This window comes from Hylobates moloch, unplaced genomic scaffold (genome assembly GCF_009828535.3).
Source record: "Hylobates moloch isolate HMO894 unplaced genomic scaffold, HMol_V3 SCAFFOLD_11, whole genome shotgun sequence".
In the NCBI taxonomy this organism is placed as follows: domain Eukaryota; kingdom Metazoa; phylum Chordata; class Mammalia; order Primates; family Hylobatidae; genus Hylobates; species Hylobates moloch.
The window spans coordinates 30,896,419-30,921,902 of record NW_026652286.1 but is presented as its reverse complement, the minus strand read 5'-3'; the positions used below and the strand labels follow the sequence as shown (position 1 = coordinate 30,921,902).

Genomic DNA, 25,484 nt, shown 5'->3' with positions numbered 1-25,484 from the left:
TTGGTGTGAACAGGCAACCTGCAGAATGGGAGAAAAATTTTTGCAATCTATCCATCTGACAAAGTGCTAATATCCAGAATCTGCACAGAACTTAAACAAATTTACAAGAAAAAAAAACCCCATCAAAAAGTGGGCGAAGGATGTGAACAGACACTTCTCAAATAAGACATTTATGCAGCCAACAAACATATGAGAAAAAGCTCAACATCACTAATCATTAGAGAAATGCAAATCAAAACTACAATCATCTCACGCCAGTTAGAAGGGCAATCATTAAAAAGTCAAGAAACAACAGATGCTGGATAGAATGTGGAGAAATAGGAATGCTTTTACACTGTTGGTGAGAATGTGAATTAGTTCAACCATTGTGGAAGACAGTGTGACAATTCCTCAAGGATCTAGAACAAGAAATGCCATTTGGCCCAGAAATGCCATTACTGGGTATATACCCAAAGGATTATAAATTATTCTACTTTAAAGACACATGCACATGTACGTTTATTGGAGCACTGTTCACAATAGCAAAGACTTGGAACCAACCCAAATACCCATCAATGATAGACTGGATAAAGAAAATGTGGCACATATACACCATGGAATACTATGCAGTCATAAAAAAGGATGAGTTCCTGTCCTTTGTGGGGACATGGATAAAGCTGGAAACCATGAGTCTCAGCAAACCATCGCAAGAATAGAAAAACCAAACACCACATGTTCCCCCTCATAAGCGGCAGTTGAACAATGAGAACACATGGACACAGGGAGGGGAATATCACACACCGGGGCCTGTTGGGGGTGGGGGGCTAGGGGAGGGATAGCATTATGAGAAATACCTAATGTAGATGATGGGTTGATGGGTGCAGCAAACCACCACGGCACGTATATACCTATATAACAAACCTGCACATTCTGCACATGTATCCCAGAATTTAAAGTATAATGAAAAAAAAAGGACCGGGCGCAGTGGCTCACGCCTGTAATCCCAGCACTTTGGGAGGCCAAGGCGGGTGGATCACGAGGTCAGGAGAGTGAGACCATCCTGGATAACACGGTGAAACCCCGTCTCTACTAAAAATACAAAAAAATTAGCCAGGCGTGGTGGCAGGCGCCTGTAGTCCCAGCTACTCGGGAGGCTGAGGCAAGAGAATGGCATGAACCTGGAAGACAGAGCCTGCAGTGACCCGAGATTGTGCCACTGCACTCTAGCCTGGGTGACAGAGCGAGATTTTTGTCTCAAAAAAAAAAAAAAAGAAGATATACATCAACAACAATTTTATTGAAGCAATTTTAGGCAATAGATTTTTCATTTCCCTTTTCATTCCTTTTTCATTTAAGTTCCTAGGTATGTGTAAAATAATCAAGTTAATATTTATAGTGTCATATTTTAAATCAGAGTAGCACTCTGACAAATCTGCCTGCCCAGTGGACAGAATGGGAGTTATCCAATCATCAACCATCATCAACCACAAATATGTATTTATTTATACCTTGTTTTCAGGATTCTGTGTTAGACCCTTGAGTTGCATTTATATTATGCCTTTAAAATCAGCTTCTAAATGGGCTTCATCTCATAGTCCACCACAGTGGAATAATGCATTTTTCACATTTTTTCCCTTTGCTTCAATGACACTAACCTCTCCTTCTAGTTCTATGTCTACCTTCTAACCTCAGGCTCTTCTTCCTCATTCTATCCTTAAATCTTCTCCTTCTTGTTCTTTTCCAAGTATGTCTCTTCTAGGCACTCACTAGGCAAGCTCAGTTACTCTCCTTGTTGACCCATCATCTCTAGATGGGTGATTTCTAAGTTTATTGCTCTCTCCTAACTTTGAAGCCCATATTTTTAACAGTTCCACTTGGTGTCCTACTAATACTTTAACATGTCTAAAATCAAAGTCATCCTACCACATAAACCTGCTCCACTCTAACCTCACCCATTCATATATTAAAACAACAAATATCTATTGAGTGATAGTTTATATATGTCATGGTGCTAAGCTTAGATCCTACCCAAAAGCAGCTGAGAGTCTAGAACAGTCAACAAGACTAGTATCTTTGTTCAATACCTTTATTATAGCACATATTTTTGTTGTGGCGGGCTAATCAAGATAAGTAAAAGATAACAGTAGAAAATAAGACTGGAATGGATTATTGAGATCAGAATATCGACCTTATTCTGACCTCAAGAACTGAATTCTTATTTTAATTATAGGCTTAATTCTAGCAATTTGATTCTGTATAAAATGGGGAGTTCCAAGAAGTTTTTGAGCAGGAGAATCTCTACATTCCATTTTCAGAGGCTGAATCTGGCTAGAATGCATAAAATGAATTTAAATGGAGAAGTATTAGAAAATAGGTCACACAGATCTATGAAAGAGATTATCTTAATCTGAACCCATATAGTGAGAGATTCAAACTCAAGGCTTTTCACAGCCTGGCTTTGATCAGTCTATAGAATTTTGTCTCACAATACAATACTTTTAGGCTTATCAGGTTTCAGCACACTGGACACTAACTATCACTGAATACATGCCCCATCCTGCCCAAACTGTTTTTCAAGGCCTAGCTCAAAAACTTTTGGGAAATAATTTTCCGATTTCCCTCAGCCAAAATGAACTGTTCCTACAGCATTTTATTTGTAATTTACTGATGCCACTTAATCATTCTCCTGCCAAGCTGTAAACTCCTTGCAGTAAAGGATTATGCATTATTTGCTCTGGTTTCCCTCAAACTTGGCACACTTCCTGACATATATGAAGCATCTTATTTATTAATATTGGGTTATACTGGCACAGTGGAAAGTGCACTGGCTTTTGGAATTAGACTTAAGGACTGAATCACTCACTAGCTACATTATTTTAAGCAAGTATTTAACTTTTCTTAAGCTTAATTACCTATAAAATTCCCTACTTCTTGCAAATTATTGTGAAACTTTGAGGTCAATTCTAAAAATCACCTGTAAAAAGCACCTAGCAAAGTATATGGTACATGGTGGGTATTTAATAAATGGTAACTGTAATTATGGCCCTAGGAATTTTTTTTTAGTCTTAAGTGAAACAGCAGATTTTTTGTACACAGCATAATCTTCGAAGCCTTTATTTCCTCTTCAGGTTTAACTATGGTCAATTATGACTATCCCTGGTTGAGGGAATGTACTCGACAAACATCTGTGACTGCCCACTACATGCTAAATGTTGGGAAAATAAAAAAAAAATTGAAAGTTCTCAGTGACAGGGCCTCCTCTCCTTGTCTTTACTACCCAAGAAAGAAGAACATTGCTGAGTTTCTAGGCCTCATATAAGATACCACTCTGGTACTATATAATTTCATCCTTCCTATATTAATTCAGAAATATTTATTAACTACCCTGTGGCAGGCATTGTGCCAGAAACAAAAATGGAGATGCAACAGTCCCAATTCTGAAGGAGGCATTTCATTGTTTCACTCATGATAGTGTATCTTTGTTTTTACAGTACAAGAAAGAGAAGCATTACTGAGTTTCTGCGGCATATTATGCATTCTATTACACTGTATAATTTCATCCTTACCTATATCCTTCTATATATGAAACTGAGTAAAATCTGATAAAATATTCCAGTCTTTAGTATTTCCTATGTTACTTTTTGGTTTGTGATCTTGTTTCACAGTAACTTGAAGATTTACCATCCAGGTGCCAACAATTCTGGTGAAGAAATAAAAGACATGTTGCTAGCTCATTAAAGTTTTCTGGACTTTCACCAACTAGTAAAATTAAAATTATATAGTAACTACTATTCTTATTGACAATCCTTTCTTATTTCAGAATTCTTTTAGCAGTCTAAAGTACCTATTCAGCCATCTTATTTGTTTTGGTAATATAGCTAATAGTTCTAAATCACCATTTGTCAAACCCATTAGAGGTGAACTGTAGTTGAAACTGCAAAACTCTGTAACTTAAATGTAATTTCATTGTAATTAATAGAACCTAAGTAGAATCATGGAGTTAGTAGTGAAAATATTTTAATTCTAGCAAAAAGCAATCAACCACTTCCTAAAACAATGTTGTTGTTTTTTTTTCTCTTGGGTTTACTCTCCTCCTCCTTTATGATTTATTCTTACCACAGAACCATTAAGATGTTCTTTGTTTGGTTATACTTACAAAATGTAACCCTGACATCTCTTTTTCTATTATAGTACTTACTATTATACTATTTTTCTGCTTCCAAAATAAGGGAGAATTTGAATCTATGACTGCATAAATTTAAAAACTACCTTCCACTGGTCACAATTCTATGAATGGTTCAGTGAGGATCTGAAATCTAGGTAAGTAATATTTGTACACAGGCAGTGAAACTACAGCAATTGCTGAGTTCAAAAGCTAATAGCTAAGCATTGTTTCACAAACTGCTCTCAGTTCCGAAACAGCAGATATGTATTATCCATACCACTTATTATTTATTTATTTATTTAGAGACCGAGTCTCACTCTGTCGCCCAGGTTGGAGTGCAGTGGCACCATCTCGGCTCGCTGAAACCTCTGCCTCCCGGGCTCAAGCGATTCTCCTGCCTCAGCCTCCTGAGTAGCTGGGATTAGAGGCATGTGCCATCATGCCAGACTAATTTTTGTATTTTTAGTAGAGACGTGGTTTCACCATGTTGACCAGGCTGGTCTCGAACTCCTGACCTCGTGATCCACCCGCCTCAGCCTCCCAAAATGCTGGGATTACAGGCCTGAGCCACAGCGCCACGACTAATTTTTGCTTAAAAAAAAAAAAAAATCATATTTGTATTCAAGGTGAGCAAGCTTCAGAATTATTAAGGACAAGGATTCTGACAGAAAGTTAGGCTCAGACCTGGTTACAAATTCAGACACCTTGATAAAGTAGGAGATAGTCTCCAGTATCTGAACAATAAATACCTTTAAATGCAGGGCTTTTTGAGTAGAAGAGTGATCACTTGAATCTGGAGAGAGGGCGAGAAATGGGGAGGGATTGCTAACGGGCATTGGGGTTCCTTTTGGAGTGGTGAAACTTCTTGGAATCAGAGGTGACAGCTGCACACGATTGTGAATGTACTAAGTGCCAGTGGACTGTACACTTTAAAATGGTTAATTTTATATGTGAATTTCACCTCAATAATTACTTTTTTCAAAAAAGAAAAAAATAGAGGCTTTGTGGCAGGGATGGACTTTGCTTGGTGAAGGCCCCTACTGTACGGTGCCCAGACATCCGCAGCGAGGTCAGTGAGGAGCACTCCCACCTCACACAAAGCCATATGAAAACTTAACAGATTTCCCTCAGCTAAATCCCCGTTTTCAATAACCGCCAATTAGCCAACATTTAACAACATACTGAACTCATTTCTGTATGGGAAAAGAGCGAAATATTCATCAAAACCTTTAGAAAGCAGCATCACCGGCCGCGCAATAGAGAAATCCCCTGGGCGCAATAGAGAACACCAGGGTGGAAATGGTAGAAGCCATTTTTTGTTAAGGTTTTTGTCCTGGGTAGAGGGTATTCGTGAGGATTCAGTCAGCCTCAAACATTACATTTAAACATAGGTGCCTAGCTACGATGATACATTTGCCACTAGGGCAGTGTTGCACCGTGAAAGGCAAAAACACCTCTAGGCCTCCTCCTGCGGCGACGAAGCTCTCAGTCACAGCTCACCGCCATACCCATCCGCGGGAACGTTCCTCCACCAGCCGAAGGCGGGGCCTCTGAGGGCACTCCCGCCACACAGCGCGAATTGAACCTCCGGGCTTCCTGGGAATTGTAGTTTTAGTCACGGACACATCTTTTTTATTCGGGCCAGTATGCAGTGAATCAGAAAACTACAACTCCCAAAGTGCCCCGGGGCGGCGAGGGGCCGCAACAGTGACGACTGTGGCAGAGAAGGCCCGGAGGGGCTCTGCGTTGTGTAGTGGCGCTGCTTGGGCCGGTGGCGGATTGCAAGCTGCTGGTTTTGCGGCTGGGGAGAGCGGCGAGAGGATTCGGCATTTTTCGTCGGGATCCCCGCAAGGATGAGTGCTGCCAGAGAGTCTCACCCGCATGGGGTGAAGCGTTCAGCCTCCCCAGACGACGATGTAAATAACAATGGCGGAGTGGCTGAGGGTTGAGGCCTACTAAAGGCTGGAGTAGGCCGGAAGGGTGGTTGGAGGAGGACGCAAGGGTGGTTGGAGGAGGACGCGCCTGAGGTGGCCCGCAGCGGGAGAGCCCAGGGAAGAAATCAGAAGAATGAGTGGGAAATGTCTCCCTTAATCTTTATGAGGGTCAGAAGGTTTGAAGAGGCCCACACGCTGAGAGCCGGAGACCTGCGTAGGAAGGGAGATTGAGGAAATTCTGAGAGGGTCGAGGAGTGAAAGAGCTTAGTCAAGGGATTTCGTACGTGCGTTTTGGGGGGCCGATGAGGGTGCTTTCTCGGGCCTTTGTACTCAGGATAGAGACGGCAAGACTCTCCCTGTTTTGGGTTCTAAATGTTCCCGTGACAATGTCGAAATGTTCGTGCACATTTGTACAGATTTTTCCTGCCTGGATGATTTTTACAATGTGCTGTTGAGAGTTAACTTTAACTGCACTAGTAAGGGTAAACCGAGAATAGTATTGAGCCGAAAGTTGTGCCACGGGTGTAATTTGGTACTGGCTCTGGTGGTGAGGTCTAAGACGTTGAGACCTAGAAGCCCATTTTGATGTCGGATATTAATACCTCGTTCTTCTTACCTCGTCTCCCCATCAAATGCCGTTCCCTTTCCCAGCCCCCACCTCATAGGTTTTAATAGCGAACGGTTTATCCCTTAAAGTAACCCATTAAATATTTACTGCAGTGCCGGATGTTGGGAATTCGGAGAGAAATATGATGCTTATTTTAGGCCTTTTTGTATATTTGCCCTAGCTCCTAGCGCAGTGTCATGGAAACGGTAGGTAACCAGTAAAGGTAAAACTAGGTCCTTCATACAGTGTCTTCATACAGCGTCTTGGCAACGTTGATGGGGAAAATTGTTGGAGAGGGCGCGGAGAGGTCGGTCATCTTTAAGGAAGATGAAGGGATATCTAGGTTTTTTTCGGTTTTGTTTAAAGTACTGTCAATTTCTGAATACATAGAGCTTTAAATTTTTCGATAGTGCATTTTAATGCTTTTCATAAAATTTTAAAAGCCCACTGAATACTACTTTATAGCAAATGAGATGATGTTAAGACCTACCTCTCTGATGGGAGGTGGGGCGAGGACCGGAATATTAAGGGTCTTTAAAGGAATCGACTTCAGCTCTGCAGAAAGATTAGCAATCAATAAAGATTTGGGGATGAATGGGCATCTAGAGAAGTTTATGCTTGCTCTCTGTTCTTTCTGCTACTGGCTTTTAGATCTTGTTAATATGGTAATTCAGGTTTTGTCAGGAATTGATCCACACTTTTGAGTAACCTGGCTGCCACCTAAAAAGCTGTTACATTGTTTTCCTCCTGATCTTTAAATGTGACTTGATTGCTAGGATGTCAGACACCTGTTTGGAAATATCTTTTAGCGTGACAGAAAACTCCAGGTGATATGAAATTTAACAAAGTTAAAGGGATTAAGTCATTAAGTTTACAGCTTCGGAAGAGATCAGTTTAAACTAGACGACCTTTAAGACCTTTCCCAATCATATAAGCGTATCTTTAAGTACCTGGGTTTTGTTTTTGTTTTGAGACAGGTGAGACAGGGTCTCTGTCGCCCAGGCTGGAGTGCAGTGGCACGATCAGTGCTCCCTGCAGCCTCCACCTCCCTGGCTCAGGTGATCCTCCTGCTTCAACCCCCTCTTCCCCCACCACCACCACAGTAGCTCGGACTACAGGTGTGCGCCATTACACCCGACTAATTTTTTGTATTTTTAGTAGAGACCGGGTTCTGCCACATTGCCCAGTCTGGTCTCCAACTACTAGACTCAAGCGATCTGCCCACCTCGGCCTCCCAAAGTGCTGGAATTACAGCTGTGAGCCACCTCGCTCAGCCAGTACTTAAAAAAAAATTTTTTTTAACCATAAGTAATACATTCATTAAAATACCTCTAAGCTGTTGTAGGAAAAAAAAAAAAACTAGCAGGCCGGGCGCGGTGGCTCACGCCTGTAATCCCAACACTTTGGGAGGCGAGGCAGGCGGATCACGAGATCAGGAGATCCAGACCATCCTGGCTAACACAGTGAAACCCCGCCTCTACTAAAAAAATTAAAAAAAAATTAGCCGGGCTTGGTAGCGGGCGCCTGTAGTCCCAGCTACTAGGGAGGCTGAGGCAGGAGAATGGCGTGAACCCGGGAGGAGGAGCTTGCAGTGAGCCGAGATGGCGCCACTGCACTCCAGCCTGGGCGACAGAGTCAGACTCTGTCTCAAAAAAAAAAAAATCTAGCTATAACATATAGTTGGGAAACAGTTTCTAATGAGCATCCACGGTATATGAGAGATCATTGAAGTTTTCTTATGCCCATTGACCTCACATCTAATTGAGGTAACAAAACTTTTTTTAATATTAAAAGTAGATACTAAATCACAATACAACTCTAGAAAAACGCTAACAATGTAGGAGTAAATTCTAAGAGTCACCAGGGTATGTATTGAGGAGGTAAATTGATTGCAGTTCTGTAGTAAAGGGTATTAAGGATGAAGACAACTTAAAAGTAGTTTCATTGGCTTGGAGTGGAGAAATGAAAGCTATCTTATAGGAAGTGGGAAGAGTGGGGAGGTTAATTTTAGTAACTGCTAAGGAACTCTCTTAAAATGTATAGTGCACCCACGTGCTTTTCCGAATGCAGCATTTGGGCAACTTTAAGGCAGCATGCAGCAACTGCTGTACTTTAAGGCAGGGGTCTCCAACCCCTGGGCCACAGAACTAGGCTGCACAGCAGGACATGAGCTGTGGGCCAGCCAGCAAATCTTCATCTGTATTTATAACCGCTCCCCTTGGCTTGCATTACCACCTGAGCTCTGCCTCCTGTTGGCATTTGATTCTCATAAGAGCGTGAACCCTGGTGTGAACTGCACATGCGAGTGATCTAGGTTGCATACTCCTTCTGAGAATCTAATGCCAGATGATCTCTGTCACTGTCTCCCATTACCCCCAGATGGGACTGTCTAGTTTTAGGAAAACAAACTCAAAGCTTCCACTGAGTCTACATTATGGTAAGTTGTATAATTATTTCATTATAGATTACAATGTAGTAATGATAGAAGTAAAGTGCCCAATAAATGTAATGCACTTGAATCATCCTGAAACCATCACATCCTCTCAGTGGAAAAAGTGTATTCCACGAAACCAGTCCCTGATGCCAGTCCGGTCTCGAAGTGCTGCTTTAAGGTCTTTGAAAAGAAGAACTGGCAGGACTTAATGTTATTTCCTTAAAACATTGGGATTAGAAATTGTAGATGACAGGGTTATTTATATAAACACTAAAGATATTTTACTCTTTTAATAGAAGCAGAATCAAGAAAGTTGGTTTTACACAATTTTTTAACTTCTATACATTTTTATAACTAGTTCATAGACCACTTTCATCTGTCTCATTTGATCATGGACAGTATGATGTGGAAAAAACACAGGATGGTCAGAGGATCAAAGCAAGTCACTTAGCCTCTCTGTGCCTCAGTGTCTTAAGACAGTCTTCTAAAAAGGCATCTCTTTATAGATAAGGAGTTAAAATTAAATGTCAGATTCTGGCTTAGAGAGCAAGTGATTTAGTGATTGTCAGAACTGAAGCTTCACCATTACTTTAACTGTATTGAGCCAGAAATAGTTAAGAACTAAATGGCCTATATAAAAATATATGAGAGGGTCACATGGAAAGAAGTAGAGATTTGGAACTTAGGGAACCAAAATTATGACAGCATATAAGCCCTTCCACTAATGAGAATTTAGAAGCGCAAATGGGTCCAGGTTGGTACAAATGCTTTAACTCTCATATGCCCAGGGGAAATAGTGTTTTTTTTAATATTAGTCTTTTACAAATAATTTTTAGAAATAATAAAGGGAGATAGTGCAAAACAACTTTATTAGAAATTTTAATGTGAATTTAACAATAGCAAACCGAAACTTACATTCTATGTTTTCCTGATTTTGATGTACATATAGTCATCCTTCAGTATGCTAAATGTGGGGGATTGGTTCCAGGACCCACCCACCTCCTTGGCAAATCTTGCATACTCAGGTTCCGCAGCCAGCCCTGTGGAACCTGAGAATAGGAAAAATCAGCCTTCCATATACTTGGGATGGATCTGCATTTGGTTGTAAAAGAAATCCACTTATAAGGGACCCTTGAAGTTCAAACCTGTCTCGCATTTTGCATCATCAAAATACAATATTTGAGGAATTTTTGAAACGTTTTATTGCTTACAATTTTGTGTTGAAGAAGGATTTGTCATCCTTGCTCCATAATTGCAAAACATTTTTATTTTTAGATTATAAACTTAATTAGAATGATAAATTCAGTGAATATTTTTATTTCATTTTCCTTCCAGTCACCTTGTGTACACATCTGCCTTCACCCTTTGTCCATTTGCAACCAAATCAAGTAAACTTTGATGCATAAACGTTGTAAAAGATGAGATAAAACAGTCACACCTCCTTTTAGAAAATGGGCTGATCCTGGCTCTTAATGTGAAATATTGCAAGATGAAGTCCTTCCTGCTGATGGCTCTCCCAGTGAGAGTACATTTCTTGTTTGTCTTTTTTTTTCTTTTTCTTCTCAATTCTTGGGTGGGAGAAAAGCCTTCTAGTATTTCCTCATCCAAACTCGTAGTCTGAGATTTTTGCAGTTAATTTTATCATCATCATTAGTCTAGAATACGACTGCCTGTCATTTTGCATTCACCTTCTTCGTCTAATAATGGTTAATGCCTTCTGTCAGTTTTTTCTCTTTGCCATTATGAATAGAAAATGAAAAATTGTGAATTCCCATCTGTGTTCAATGAAAGCTAAAAGTAGACAACAGGTATGATGTCTTGAAAGATGATGATGAAATACTCTGGACAATACAGTGAGAAAACTAATATCTTAAAAACTATTTTAGTTATTTTTAGCATAGTTGAGAAGAATGAATTATAAATAATGAACTGTTAAAAAACCAACAGTTTTTACATTTGTTTCAAAGTGTAGGGAAAAATATGCTCACTAGGATTCCATCGTATTTCTTAGATTTATAAAAGAGTTCAGTGGACTCATTTGATAATTGCAAGATAGCTGAGTTTTAGTCTATTATTTTAAAAAATAAGTTTTCTCTTTGTTCTTTGGAAGACTTTTAAGAAAGAATAAAAGTAATGACATCTCAATCCTAACAAATAACTAGAACTGCTAAAAAAAAAAAAAAAGGCAACTGAAAAGTTAAAATTTTCTCTCAAGTTAAAAGTTAGCTCACTGATAAAGGCAGAATTTTTAACTTCAACTAACAACTGTGGCTGCCATCTAAGTTCAGAGTACTAGGTGCTCTAGGACCCTGCAAGGCAGTGGGTCTCAAAGTGTGGTCCCCAGATAAATAGCATCAGCAATCATTTAAGAATTTGTTGAAATTCAAATCCTAGAGCTCCACCCCAGACCCGCTGAATCTCTGGGGCTGTAGCCCTGCAGTCTGTTTTAACAAGCCCTCTAGGTGACTCTGATACAGGCAAACTTCTGAGACTCAGCTCTGGCTGTAGAAGAACTAAAGGATTCTACTGTAAGGTAATAGAAAAGGAGTAAATTTGAATGTGATGAATATGCTTAACTTCCTAAGCAAGAAAAATGAACTCTGTTTATAGTTACAACTGACGGGAAAAAAACTTGAGAGTTACAGGTAGACTTTAGATTTTGTAATACTTATTTTTACGCAAAAAAAAATTAACCAATTTTTTTTCTAGCTGGGATCTAGCAATTGGGAGGCAGCAGACTTGGGTAATGAAGAGAGAAAACAAAAGTTCTTGAGACTTATGGGTGCAGGAAAGGTAAGCATCAGATGGTGAGCATTTTTACCTTTTCTGTGAAAATATTGCCCTTTTTGTGTATGCTGAGTAAGAAGGACTGAATATACTTGGACTCCATTTTCCTGTTCTGTGTGATTTCTTTGGCTTTGGGAAATACATATGGCCTAACCAAGCACATAAAATTTATATTATTTTTGAGCCACTTCTAGGATGCTCTGTCCTTAAAGTTTGAAGACTGTACAGAGAAAAATTTGGTTCAAGGAGGCTGTATAGGAGAAAAGAGATGTCAAAGTTTATGATTTGCCATATGTTGGCCCAGTGGTTTGACAGAAGATATTTCTTCTGGGTAGGTTATCTTGTGGGAACCTCTGGCCAAAGTGTAAAGCCTGTCATATTTTATAGCTCCCTCCAGCCCTTGAAGTAGTAACCACAGGAATATCCTTTATCAAAAACCTAATTTTAAGACTACACTTTCAGAGATTATTTCTATAGTTTGTTACTAGATAGAGAAGTTTCTCTGAATGTTTAGAACACCAGGGGGAAAGAAAACCTTAATTTTAAAAGTGTTCAAGATACTTTGAAATGCCTGTCAGTTTGGTTAACGTTAATGGAAGGTACAGTTGACCCTTGAGCAATGTGGGGTTTAGGGGTGCTGGTTCTGCAGGCAGTCAAAAGTTTGCATATAACTTTCGACTCCCCAACAACTTAACTACTAGTAGCCTACTGTTGACTGGAAGTCTTACTGATAACATAATTATCAGTTAACACATATTTTACATGTATTATATCCTGTATTCTTACAATAAAGAAAAGGAAATGTTATCAAGAAAATTATAAGGAAGAGAAAATAATTGACTCTTCATTAATTGGAGGTGGATCATCATAAAGGTCTTCATCCTCATAGTCTTCATGTTTTGAGTGGGCTGAAAAGGATTGTCTTACTGTCTGAGAGTGGCAGAGGCAGAAGTAAATTCAAGTATAAATGGATCCACACAGTTTAATCCTGTGTTCAGGGTCAACTATATAAAACAAGTGCCAGGAAAATATCTATTGTAAAAACCTTTCTTTATCCTAGCAGTTTATACAGGGATCTCTAGATACTTATTTTTTGTAAGCAAGTAAATTTATTTTCCTAACATTGTCCCAACAGTCTTCCTACAAACTAAATTGAAAAGAAATAGGAAAGCTTTTTTTTCTCTCTTCTTAAGCACCTTAAAATGAAATTCTGCTCTTTGTTTTGTTTTGCACATGGGAATACGTTCATTCATTTTCCCAAAAATTACAGACTACCTACTACTGTGCTGGATCCTCGGTGGTCATATAGATCAATAATACATGTTTGAAGCTATTATGTAATGGAGGAAACCAGGTAATAGCAATACAGAGTTGTAATTGCTGTGAGAAAGCCATGCACGTAGTGCTGTGGAATCACAGAGGGCAGCTAACTCTGGTTTAGCAGTGCAAGAAAGCTTCCCCAAAATTGAATTGATCTGAATCTCAAAGGATGAGAAGGAGTTAGCCAGACTACAACAATGGGTTTGGGGATAGAAAGAGGTCGTGTAAAACACTGAGACCTATTTAAATAAAGCATTTGTATAATATCATTAATCGAGATTTCCCAATTTGTAATTTGTCATAGAAAATAGTCTGCAATTTCTCTTGTTTCATGCAAATATATTAAGTCCTCACTTAACATCCCTTGTGGTTCTTGGAAACTAACTTTTAGCAAACTGACAATAAAGTTGTTTCACTGTAACACTGATAAGGAGGAAAATTGTTTTCATTATAGGTTGTTTCAACTAAAATCAGTTAAGGTCGAAGTTTCCAAGAACCTATCATTGAAAATTAAGTGAGGACTTAAAAGATTTGTTAAGGATATGTAAGGTAAGTGTTAGTTTAAGGGCCATATTCAACTTAGTAGAATGAAAATTATTCAAGTACTTAGGAAGAACATCCTAATATAAAATATATGGAAGTTGACTAACTAGTAAATAGGTTGTTCAGCATAGATTAAATTCTTTTTTTTTTTTTTTTGAGACAGTCTCACTGCAACCTCTGCCCCCCCGAGTTCAAGCAGTTCTCTGCCTCAGCCTCCCGAGTAGCTGGGATTGCAGGCTCCTGCCACCATGCCTGGCTAATTTTTGTATTTTTAGTAGAGACAGGGCTTTACCATTTGAACTCCTGACCTCATGTTCCACCCTCCTTTGCCTCCCAAAGTGCTGGGATTACAGGCATGAGCCACTGCGCCTGGCCCATAGATTAAACTCTTTGTGAGGCCAAGATTGTAGACTTGATCTTCATATGGGGTGTTTAGATTTATTCCATTTTGTGGCCACAGAGTATATTTGTAATCCTAGCCGGCTATCATGAATATTTTATTGGTCACAGGAAGAACCAGCTAAGAACATATGAATAGATCAGTGCAATACTATCATCATCCTGGAATAACTTGATGCTGTTATATTAAAATATTGTTAATGGCTGTCAGTTTTGCAACCTAAACAAGTAACACACTGAATTATTGATTTGCTTATGTGTTAATGGCACATAAAGCAATGAGCATTAACACTTGAAGTTTTTCAGTAGTATCATTTTTGTGTATGGAGACCATCTGCCATTTTTTCACAATAGGAAGGTTTGTTACTGTATCTTCACAGATGATTGGTTAAGTTTGCTTTCCAAAGTCACATTTATTCTCACCTTCACATGGTGTTTTAATGAGCACTTATGAAACTAAATATGAACCATAAAGAGTGGATTGGACTGATTAAATTGAGAGTAATTATGCAGTTTAATCAGTTGGTAATATTGAATCAGATGTATTTTTATGTTTAGAGTACAGGATTGTTTTAAATTGTTCTTTTTGACAAGTTGAGATTAGTAGTTTATTGTCAAATAGTAAAGAGATAGCTAATGATTGTGATATACTGTAATAAGATCTATCACTTTATATGATACATTATAAGTTTTAATTATTTCATTTTTGTCTGGCTAAATCTCATTTGCTTTCTCTCCATGAGATATACTTGAGGCAGCAGAAAGAGCAGGTGAGAAGTTAAAGCAACTCATTTAACTGGCCTTTAGGAAAGAAAATGTTTAGATTGACTCAATTTTCTAGTTATCTATTCATCTTATTTAAAATTCCAACCTGCTCTACTCCTTACTCAAGTCTGTTTTGTTTTAATCACACTTAGTACCTTCTAACATAGTATAAATAGTGATTACATTTGCCTGTCTCCCTTCCCCATTCCTACCCTTGCTAGAATGTAAGGTCCTTAAAGGCAGAGATTCTAATTAAACTTTTGTCTTCACTGTGTCCCAGAATAGTTTTCAGCACATAGTAGATACCCAGTAAGGTTAAATTAGTGGTCTCAAATGCTAATACATTTTCAACCTTCTTACAGAAAGAACATACTGGTCGTCTTGTTATAGGAGATCACAAATCAACATCTCACTTCCGAACAGGTAGGAAAGTAAAATGTAATTAAAATGGAAGTGGTAAATTCAGAATATGAAGTATGTGTTCATGTTTCAAGATATTCTACTTTGGCATGTAATTGCGTAAATTATTAAAATATTAGAATTGGAGCTGGGTGCAGTGGCTTAATGCCTGTAATCCCAGTTATTTGGGAGGTTAAAGTGGGAGATTTACTTAAGCCCAGGAGTTTGAGGCTGCAATGAAGCTATGATTGCACCACTGCATTCCAGCCTGGGCTACAGAGCAAGACCTCATCTCTTAAAATTTAAAAAAAAAGAGGAGAGAAAAAAATGCTGGGCACCATGGCTTATGCCTGTAATCCCAGCATTTTGGGAGGCTGAGGTGGGCCGATCACTTGAGGCAAATCACCAGCCTAGTCAACATGGCAAAACCCTATCTCTACTAAAAAAAAAAATTAGCCAGATGTGGTGGCTCACACCTGTAATCCCAGCTGCTTGGGAGGCTGAGGCACGATAATTGCCTGAACCTGAGAGGCAGAGGTTGCAGTGAGCCAAGATAGCACCATTGCACTCCAGCCTGAGCGACAGAGTGCAACTCTGTCCCCAAAAAAAAAAATTAGAAATGTGTAATAGGTAAACATGTTACATATATAAAGTATCAATTATCATGTACTTTGATTTTTAAAAGATGAGAGATTATATGTCATTATGATATTCTAACCAAGAAACTAACCTTTTTCTGTCTCCATTTTTACTGATTCAGAACATATAGTTTAATTGTAGTGAGGTTTTATGCCTCAACTTGTTAACTCTGGTATGTACAGAATTTTTGTTCTTTGTATATTAGCATATAATGTCATAGTTGGCATTTGGTTTTGTGTATTCACTAAATTTTGTTTTAAAATCTTTGAAGAATATAAACTAGTTGCAGAGCCTGAAGAAATAAGCTTTTAAAATAATTTTAGGGAAGAACATTTTTAAATAAAAACTGAAAATGAATTTGGGTATTTGGTGTGCTAAAAAGTGAAAATTTTCCCTATTTAAAACTGACCCTAATCTTGGACATTATTAATAAAAGGCACATATTAATAAAATACACATTGACCTAGATTATGTTTAACAAAACTTTAAGTTATTTAAATTATGCTAACAGCATATGTGGCACATTTTAGAAATTCATAGATCTTTTATTTTTCTAGTGTTAAACAATTACTTCAAATTGATCTGTATTGCTACATAAGGCAAAAAACAATTCCTAAACTTTGCAGAATGGAAAAATATTTCAACTGCCACATTTACTCTTTTAAAACTGAGAGCTTTAAAGCAGGAGCTCCCAATCCCCGGTACCCCTCCCTGGTCTGTTAGAAACTGGACCACACAGCAGGAGGTGAGTGGCACGCAAGCCAGAGAAGCTTTATCTGTATTTACAGCTGCTCCCAGTGGCTTGTATGGCCACCTGAGCTCCGCCTCCTATCAGATCATTGGCAGCATTAAATTCTCATAGGAGCATGAACCTTATTGTGAACTGTGCAAGCCAGGGATCTAGGTTGTGCCTCCTTATGAGAATCTAATGCGTGATGATCTGAAGTGGAGCTGAGGTGGTGATGGGGAGTGGCTGCAAAAACAAATTAACATTAGTAGAGAGGCTTGACTGCACAGAGACCGTAATCAACTGCTTGCAGGCTCATATCAAAACCCTCTCAGTGAGTGGCAAGTGACAAGCTGCATCTAGTGGCAGGTTTTAAGTCAGAATCTGACATTTATTTAATCTGCATGTGGCCTGCCCATTATTTACCACTTCCATCCGTGCCTCTTTCCTGCACTGTGCATTTGTCTCAGTCACAGCTTTGGTAAGCCCACAAGCTAACCCTAGCCAAAATGAGTAAAAAAACAAACGTCCTTGGAGAGCTTCTTTGCAAAGGGGGAAAGACCCAATGATGAGAGAACAGAAGACTCTAATACTGCCAACAAAGAGAAAGCGGCATTTAAAAGAAAATATCAAGAGTCCTACTTAAATTGTAGGTTCATTGCAATAGGTGATTCACATTCTCCAAACCTGCTTTGTCTAATATGTGATGACCAGCTATCCAGAAGAGCCATGAAACCTTTAAAAGTGCTTCACCACGTGGAGACTGAGCACCCTGCATTAAAAGACAAGCCTGTGGAATTTTTCAAAAGAAAAAATGATGAACGCAAAGAACAGAAGTAATTATTGAAGGCCACCGCTTCATCAAATGTGTCTGCAGTGAGAGCATCATTCTTAGTGGCTAATCACATTGCTAAAGCTAAGAAGGCCTTTACTACTGAGTTGACTGACTTTACTACTAAGAGTTGATCCTGCCTGCTGCTAAGGACATCTGTTGTGAACTCTTAGGAGAGCCTGCAGTTCAAAAGGTGGCACATGTTCCTCTTCTGGCTAGCACCATAACTAGATGAATTAATGAAATAGAGGATATGAGGCACAATTGTTAGAATTAATGAGTCACTGTGGTACGCAATCCAGGTTAATGAGTCTACCAGTGTTGACAACAAGGCAACAATGCTTGTTTTTGTGTGATACATTTTTCAGGAAGATGTGCATGAGGATATGTTATGTGCACTTTTGCTTTCAACCAGCACCACAGCTGCAGAACTATTCAAGTCTTTACATATCAGGAAAACTGAATTGGTCATTTTGTATCGATATATGCAGGGATGGAGCAGCTGCCATGACTGGACGGCTTTCTGGTTTTACTACTCAGGTCAAAGAGCTTGCTTCTGAATGTGAGTCTGTGTACTGTGTCATCCATAGAGATGCTGGCTAGTTGAAAAATGCCACCTGAACTTACCATTTTGTAGGATGTGATTAAAATTTTCAACCACATTAAAGTACATACCCTTAATTCACATCTGTTCATGTAGCTCTGTGAGAAGATGGACACAGAGCACACACGTCTTCTCTTATACACAGAAGAGAGATGGCTTCCTAAAGGTAGATCACTGGCCACAGTTTTTCAGTTACAATAGCTGCTCCAGAGATTTCATTTTAGAAAAAGTCACCACTGGCAGCACATTTCATTGACACAGAATTGGGTCACAAAACTTGCTTACTTGGCCAGGCATGGTGGGTCACGCCTGTAATTACAGCACTTTTGGAAGGCCATGGCAGGCAGATCACCTGAGGCCAGGAGTTTGAGACCAGCCTGGCCAAAGGGGAGAAACCTCGTCTTTACTAAAAAATACAAAAATTAGCTAGGCGTGGTGGCACACGCCTATAATCCCAGCTACTCAGGAGGCTGAGGCACGAGAATCACTTGAGCCTGGAAGGCAGAGGTTGCAGTGAGCTGAGATCATGCCGCTGCACTCCAGTCTGGGCAAGAGAGCGAGACTCTGTCTCAAAAAAAAAAAAAACTTGCTTACTTGTGTGACATATTCAATCTGTCACCTCAGGGGAGAACAAAACTGTGTTCAAGCTGGCAGATAGAGTGGCTGCATTCAAAGCCAAACTGGTATTATGGGGGCCACAGGTGAACATTGGGATTTTTTGACATGTTTCAAACATTAGCAGAAATTTTAAAAGAGACTGAGCCAGGACCTTTTTTCTCCCAGCTGGCACATAATCACCTATCTCAGCCTTCAAAGAATTTGAGTATTATTTTCCAGCCACAAAAGAGCCCCGAACTGGGAAGGAATGGATTCACAACCCATTTGTGAATAAGCCAGGTGAATCGACTTTGTTCATGCTAGAAGAAGATCAGCTGCTTAAGATCACAAATGACGTTGCCCTTAAAAGTATGTTTGAGACAACTTCACATCTCCATACATTCTGGATTAAAGACAAAGTGGAATATCCTGAGATTGCCACGAAAGCACTGGAAAGCCTGCTTCCATTTCCAACCCTCCTGTCTTTGTGAAACAGGGTTTTCTGTAGTGACAACAGCCAAACAAGATTACAGAGTAGACTGGACATAAGCAACACGCTTAGGGTGTCACTGTCTCCCATCACCCCCAGATGGGACCGTCTAGTTGCAGGGAAAACAAGGTCAGGGCTCCCACTGCTTCTACATTGTGGTGAGTTGTACAATTATTTGATTATGTATTATGATGTCATAATAATAAAGTACACAATAAATGTAATACACTTGAATCATCTCAAAACCACCACCACCCCCCTCCATGGAAAAATTGTTTTCCACAAAACCAGTCCCTGGTGCCAAAAAGGTTGGAAACTGCTGCTTTAAACTTTAAGTTGCTCTGATAAACTTGATAAGCAAAGAAAGGCATAAAGAAGAGTCAGTACATGACCATTTTATTTAGCCATTTGCTGAACAGAAGTGCCTAGCTTTTTTCAGTTTTTGTTCAAAGATAGATAATTCCGTTTGTTAGAGAGTTTTTATTAGGTGAATAGAAAAAAAACTTTCAGGATAACATGTACTTATTATATTACAAGTAAGCTAAAACATTTAATACCCAAAGTGCTTAGTAATAAATATTTATGCTATCTCTACATCAGGCATTTTATTGTCTATTAGGTAACCACCTATAGCATAAATTCTCAAAATTCATAGTAAAATTAGTCACAATTAGATAAATCAGCCCTGAGCATAATAGCATCTGAATTATGGGTTTTTTTGTAAATTATTAATTTGACTGAAACATAACTAAAGTATCCTGGACGTGCAGGGGAAGAAGACAAGAAAATTAATGAAGAACTGGAGTCTCAATATCAGCAAAGTATGGACAGTAAATTATCAGGAAGATACCGGCGACATTGTGGACTTGGCTTCAGTGAGGTAGTAATTAACTTATTTTCATTGGGAAGATAATTAGTTTTCAGTTTGGTACCATTTATTGCTGTTAGATTACCCTAGCAATCAAGAATCCCATGTAGAAAGCTTTCTGTATGTAGTTATCTTAAAAATAATTGTATATGCCCTACTGGTCTCTGTAGATAATCAGGAAAGATGTTTCTAAGGATTTTGTGTGGGGTTATTTTTTCTTTTTTTTTTTTTGAGATGGAGTCTCACTCTGTCACCAGGTTGGAGTGCAGTGGTGTGATGTCTTCCACCTCCCGGGTTCAAATGATTCTTCTGCCTCAGCCTCCTGAGTAGCTGGGATTACAGGCACCTGCCATCATGCCCAGCCAATTTTTGTAGAGATGGGGTCTCACCATGTAACGGCTGGCCTCAAACTCCTGACCTCAGGTGATCCCACCCACCTTGGGCTCCCAAAGTGCTGGCATTACAGGTGTAAGCCACCACACCCGGCCTTTTTTTTTTCTTTTGGAGACAGTCTCTGTTGCCCCAGGCTGGGGTGCAGTGGCTCAATCTCAGCTCACTGCAACCTCCACCTCCCGGGTTCAAGCAATTCTGCCTCAGCCTCCTGAGTAGCTGGGATTACAGGTGCATGCCGCCACACCGGGCTAATTTTTTGTATTTCAGTAGACATAGGGTTTCACCATGTTGCCCAGGCTGGCCTTGTACTACTGAGCTCAGGCAATCTGCCCGCCTCAGCCTTCCAAAGTGCTAGGATTCCAGGCTTGAGCCACCATGTCCAGCCTCACCTGGCCTGTTTCTAAGGATTTTAAAATGTGTTTTCTAAAAATGAAAATTCTGCTTAATCATTAGAGCACCTTTTTTTCCCCCTTTTTTGAGACAGGTTCTCACTCTGTCACCCAGGCTGGAGTGTAGTGGCACAGTCTCACTGCCACCTTAGCCTCCTGAGGACCTGGGATATAGGCCTGCACCACCACGCCTAGCTAATATTTGTATTTTTTGTAGAGACGGAGTTTTGCTATGTTGCCCAGGCTGTCTCAAAACTCCTGGGTTCAAGCAATCTTTCCGCCTCCCGAAGTGCTGGAACTACAGGCGTGAGCCACCACGCCCAGCCAGGACACATTTTTAGTAGGCATGAACAACAACATGCTCACAAGTTAAGTAAAATATTTCATGTAAGTTTAAAATAATGGTTTAGGAGAGCTTTTTTTTTTTTTCAGTTGTTTCCTAAGTGATCTCTTTTTATATTATGAATTTATGTGTGACTACTGTTTACTCCAAAGTAATGCAATGTGCAAAACATTGATAACTGATTTCTACATAAAGGTCAGTGGTTAACATGCCTTACTAATTTAAAAAATTGTTTCTTTCGGGAAAATGTAATACCGTGGTTTTCAAACTAGGGGAGGGGAGATAGGTGTGTGATCTTCAGAGCACCTCCCCTCTTGTTTTCTTTTGTCTTTTAAGAAATGGAGTCTTGCTCTGTCACACAGGCTGGAATGTAGTGGCATGATCATAGCTCACTACAGCCTTGAACTCCTAGGCTCAAGCAATCCTCCCACCTCAGCCTCCCAAGTAGCTAGAACTACAGGTATGCACCACCATGCCTGGCTAATTTTTTTTCTTTTTTCTTTCTTTTTTTAGTTTCTCTTTTTTTTTTTTTTTTTTTTTTTAAAGAGACAGGGTCTCACTATGTTGCCCAGGCTGGTCTCAAACTTTTGGCCTCAAGCAATCCCCCTGCCTCTCAGCCTCTTGAGTAGCTGGAATCCCAGCCACAGGTATGAGCCACTGGGCCCAGCCAGACAGAGCTCTTTCTTAAAATTCTACTCAAGTCTTAAAGCTGTTGTTCTAATGGCTACAAAGTAGAGTGTTTCTAAGACTGACAGAACTTAACGGTCTTTCTCACATTTTGTATGGGCTAATGTTTATTTTTAAAAGAGCCTGTTGATTGATGTCTTAGGTAGAAGATCATGATGGAGAAGGTGATGTGGCTGGAGATGATGATGACGACGATGATGATTCACCTGATCCTGAAAGTCCAGATGATTCTGAAAGCGATTCAGAGTCAGAGAAAGAAGAATCTGCTGAAGAACTCCAAGCTGCTGAGCACCCTGATGAAGTGGAGGATCCCAAAAACAAAAAAGATGCAAAAAGCAATTATAAAATGATGTTTGTTAAATCCAGTGGTTCATAACTCCCAAACGCTTAGTCTTTGTATTAAAAGTAAGCCTTATTGTTATAATGCACAGTGGAGGACTGCTTATAGAGCACAGACCTTTGTATTATAATTTTTAAAAAGGCCCTTTTAAATAATTACAAAGAGTGTTTGCTTTCAAATGCCATGGGTTACACTTTTATGGGCATGACTATAACCATTTTTGTAAAGAGTAAGAGTTGTATAAAATAAATAAATACAGTACTCAACTTCCTTTCATATTAGCATCATCAACCCTCTAATTCACCTTATGGGGGAAATGCTTCTTTTTGTTTGTGATAGCTGTTTTATCATTTCCTTCATATTTTTCTCTTATAAAAATGTATTTGATACTGTGATCTGTTCACGAAAAGTATTCTTTAATTATTCTTTGTTATAGTAGAGCTGTTCATTATGGATATTTCTGCTGCCAGTCACAATCTAAATTAATTTTGGCAAAAGATTGGGTACTTAGTTTCCTGTTACTGAGTTAGCTCTACTCTTTTGGACCAAAGCAACATGAGAGCAAGTACTTTTCACACTTGTTAAGATGGAGTTATAACTGTCATACATTTGGAATATTATGATCCCAAGTAGTCTTTTTATAATTTGGATTATATCGTATGTTAGATTTTTGATAAAATTTGGCCAATTTTTACAGAAGAAATTATTTCTCTGATCATTTAGTTCTATTTAGAAATATGTAAAACTGGATTTTTTTTTTTTTTTAAGTAATATGTGACCAAAGTTAATTTTGTCCCAAAGGTCTAAATAAAGAGCAGTTTCCCATATTTGGCTGTGATACCTTTATCCTCATTATCTACAAATGAGGAACAGGCTTACTGATAAGAAGCTGAAACAAGAAATTCTCTTCATTTTATCCCAGTGCTATTGTATTGATTAATTGCTAAAAAGTATTACTTTCTAATTTTATTGCTGTTTCTGTTGGTGTGAGAGTAGAATCATCTGACTGCTATAAGGTGGTTGATTTGTACAGCTCATTAACACAAATTGCATTATGAGCTAGTAAATGGATCTTTGGATAATTGGGTCCAAATTCTTAATGTTTTTAAGTAACAAGTTCAAAAGGCTTTAGTCACACCTGTGAGCTGAACTGTTATACATCTAGGTATTTAAAGGATGTATTTGGAGTGTTGGATTTTTTTTTTTTTTTTTTTTTTTTCCGAGATGGAGTCTTGCTCTGTCACCCAGGCTGGAGTGCAGTGGTGCGATCTTAGCTAACTGCAACCTCCGCCTCCCAGGTTCAAGCGATTCTCCTGCCTCAGCCTCCCGAGTAGCTGAGATTACAGGCATGTGCCACTACTCCTGGCAAATTTTTTGTATTTTTAGTAGAGATGGGGTTTCACGGTGTTAGCCAGGATCGTCTTGATCTCCTGACCTTGTAATCCAGCTGCCTTGGCCTTCCAAAGTGCTGGGATTACAGGCGTGAGCCACCACGCCCAGCCTTGGAGTGCTGGAATTTTAAAAAATTATTCTTATGTCACTTTGAAATTTAGAACGTGTTGCCAGGTGCGGTGGCTCACACCTATAATCCCAGCACTTTGGGAGGCTGAGGTGGCTGGATCACCTGAAGTCAGGAGTTTGAGACCAGCCTGACCAACATGGAGAAACCCCATCTACTAAAAATACAAAATTAGCTGGGCGTGGTGGTGCATGCCTGTAATCCCAGCTACTCGGGAGGCTGAGGCAGGAGAATCACTTGAACCCAGGAAGCGGAGGTTGCAGTGAGCCAAGATCACCCCATTGCACTCCAGCCTGGGCAACGAGAGCAAAACTCCGTCTCAAAAAAAAAAAAATTTAGAATGTGTTAGAGAAATTTAGCAAGTAGAACAGGTTATTTCTGGTTGATAGACTCTATCTTGCAGTATATTTCATGTGTCAGACCCCAAAGTTGTTGCCTTTTTGTTTTTAATTTCTCACATTTTTGAAAAATAGATGCTACCCTCTATAGTAAAATATTGAATCACTTGATAGGCAATACATATGACATTTACAAATACTTGGTTTGAAAAAGTTTGGCTTTATTCAACAATTTTAGTTTGCCCACTGATTTTCAAATGTCTGGGATTGCTTATAACTAAGTAGAAAGTGAAGATTGATTTTTACTTAAGAATGGGATAGAGATGAGTTTTATGGTTGTTAAAAGTATTTTCAGTTCATTATTTAAACGTCGGGTTGTTGATATGGTCTTGTTTCTGATAAGGAAATAGGAGCACCTTGTTTTAAAATAACTACACTAGAAGACTTTCTTCATCTCCGTATAGAGAAATCCAGATTTCAATTAATTCATGTATTGGGTGTTAACAAAATTCAGGGTTAGAGTAAATTTAGGTCGGTTGGTCCATGTGGCCTGGTTTCCTAGCACCCATTAAACATAATGCTATCTTAAGCATGAACATGCGGGTTTTTTAAATCAAATTGGAAAAAAATTAGACAACTGATGTCATGCTGTCTTGGTATCCATACTAAAAAAGTATCAGGAAAATAGATTATTTTTGTGCTGTGAAACACTATTCAGTGGAAAGTTCAGTGGCAACTTTTCCATATCATTCATAATTTAATACCTGAAATGCACTTTTAAATGTTTGCCTTATATCCAAGTATTTACTTGTACCCATAACCTAACCGTCTATTGAATGTTTGCGGATACAGATTGCAATGTTTGTATTCATAGGCAAAAGTCCTCTTCTCTAGTATAATTTTTTAAATCTGAGAGAATTGAAGGTACAGAAAAAAAGTCTGGAGTGCCTGAACCATAGTTTGAGAGCACAAAGGTCACATTCTTTCAGTAAATTTGGGGGAAATAAATTTCAGCTACCTGGTTAGCTTCAGTGACTACTTACACACAGGGATTTGGTTCCATTACTTGTTTCCACCACAGCCACATCCTAAATACTTGCAGTATCCGAAAACAACTTCTAAAATCACTCAATAAAAATATTCAGTTCTAACCAACCCCTCCTTCTTTATACCTGCTCTGTGTTAGGGCATAATCTGTTTCCACCTCTCTAAGTCCTATCTAGGCTTCCTGATCTATCAATTCAGTATCATGATTGTTAACTCAAATGACTTCCTGGAAAATTCCCAGCCCTAGATGTATCCAAGCCCTCCTACCCTCACCAGTTATTTCTGGAGAAAGATCACCAAATGTATAAATCTGTATTAGTAAAAATTGGTTTTAACTGA

The 25,484-nt window shown here is 39.1% G+C and overlaps 1 protein-coding gene across 2 annotated transcripts; it reads left to right on the top strand.

Annotated features, from left to right (window-relative positions):
* The first annotated feature begins 5,831 nt into the window (after window positions 1–5,831).
* CUNH11orf58 (chromosome unknown C11orf58 homolog) lies at window positions 5,832–23,205 on the top strand. 2 transcript variants are annotated; one of them, XM_032166532.2, is made up of 5 exons: window positions 5,832–6,060; window positions 11,829–11,912; window positions 15,296–15,356; window positions 19,992–20,101; window positions 22,044–23,205. In XM_032166532.2, the coding sequence occupies exons 1-5, from the start codon at window positions 5,998–6,000 to the stop codon at window positions 22,275–22,277; spliced, it is 552 nt and encodes a 183-aa protein (XP_032022423.1). In that variant the 5' UTR covers window positions 5,832–5,997; the 3' UTR covers window positions 22,278–23,205. The 2 variants fall into 2 exon arrangements, with proteins under 2 accessions (XP_032022423.1, XP_032022424.1); XM_032166533.2 differs by lacking the exon at window positions 5,832–6,060 and adding an exon at window positions 8,264–9,122.
* The last annotated feature ends 2,279 nt before the right edge of the window (window positions 23,206–25,484 follow it).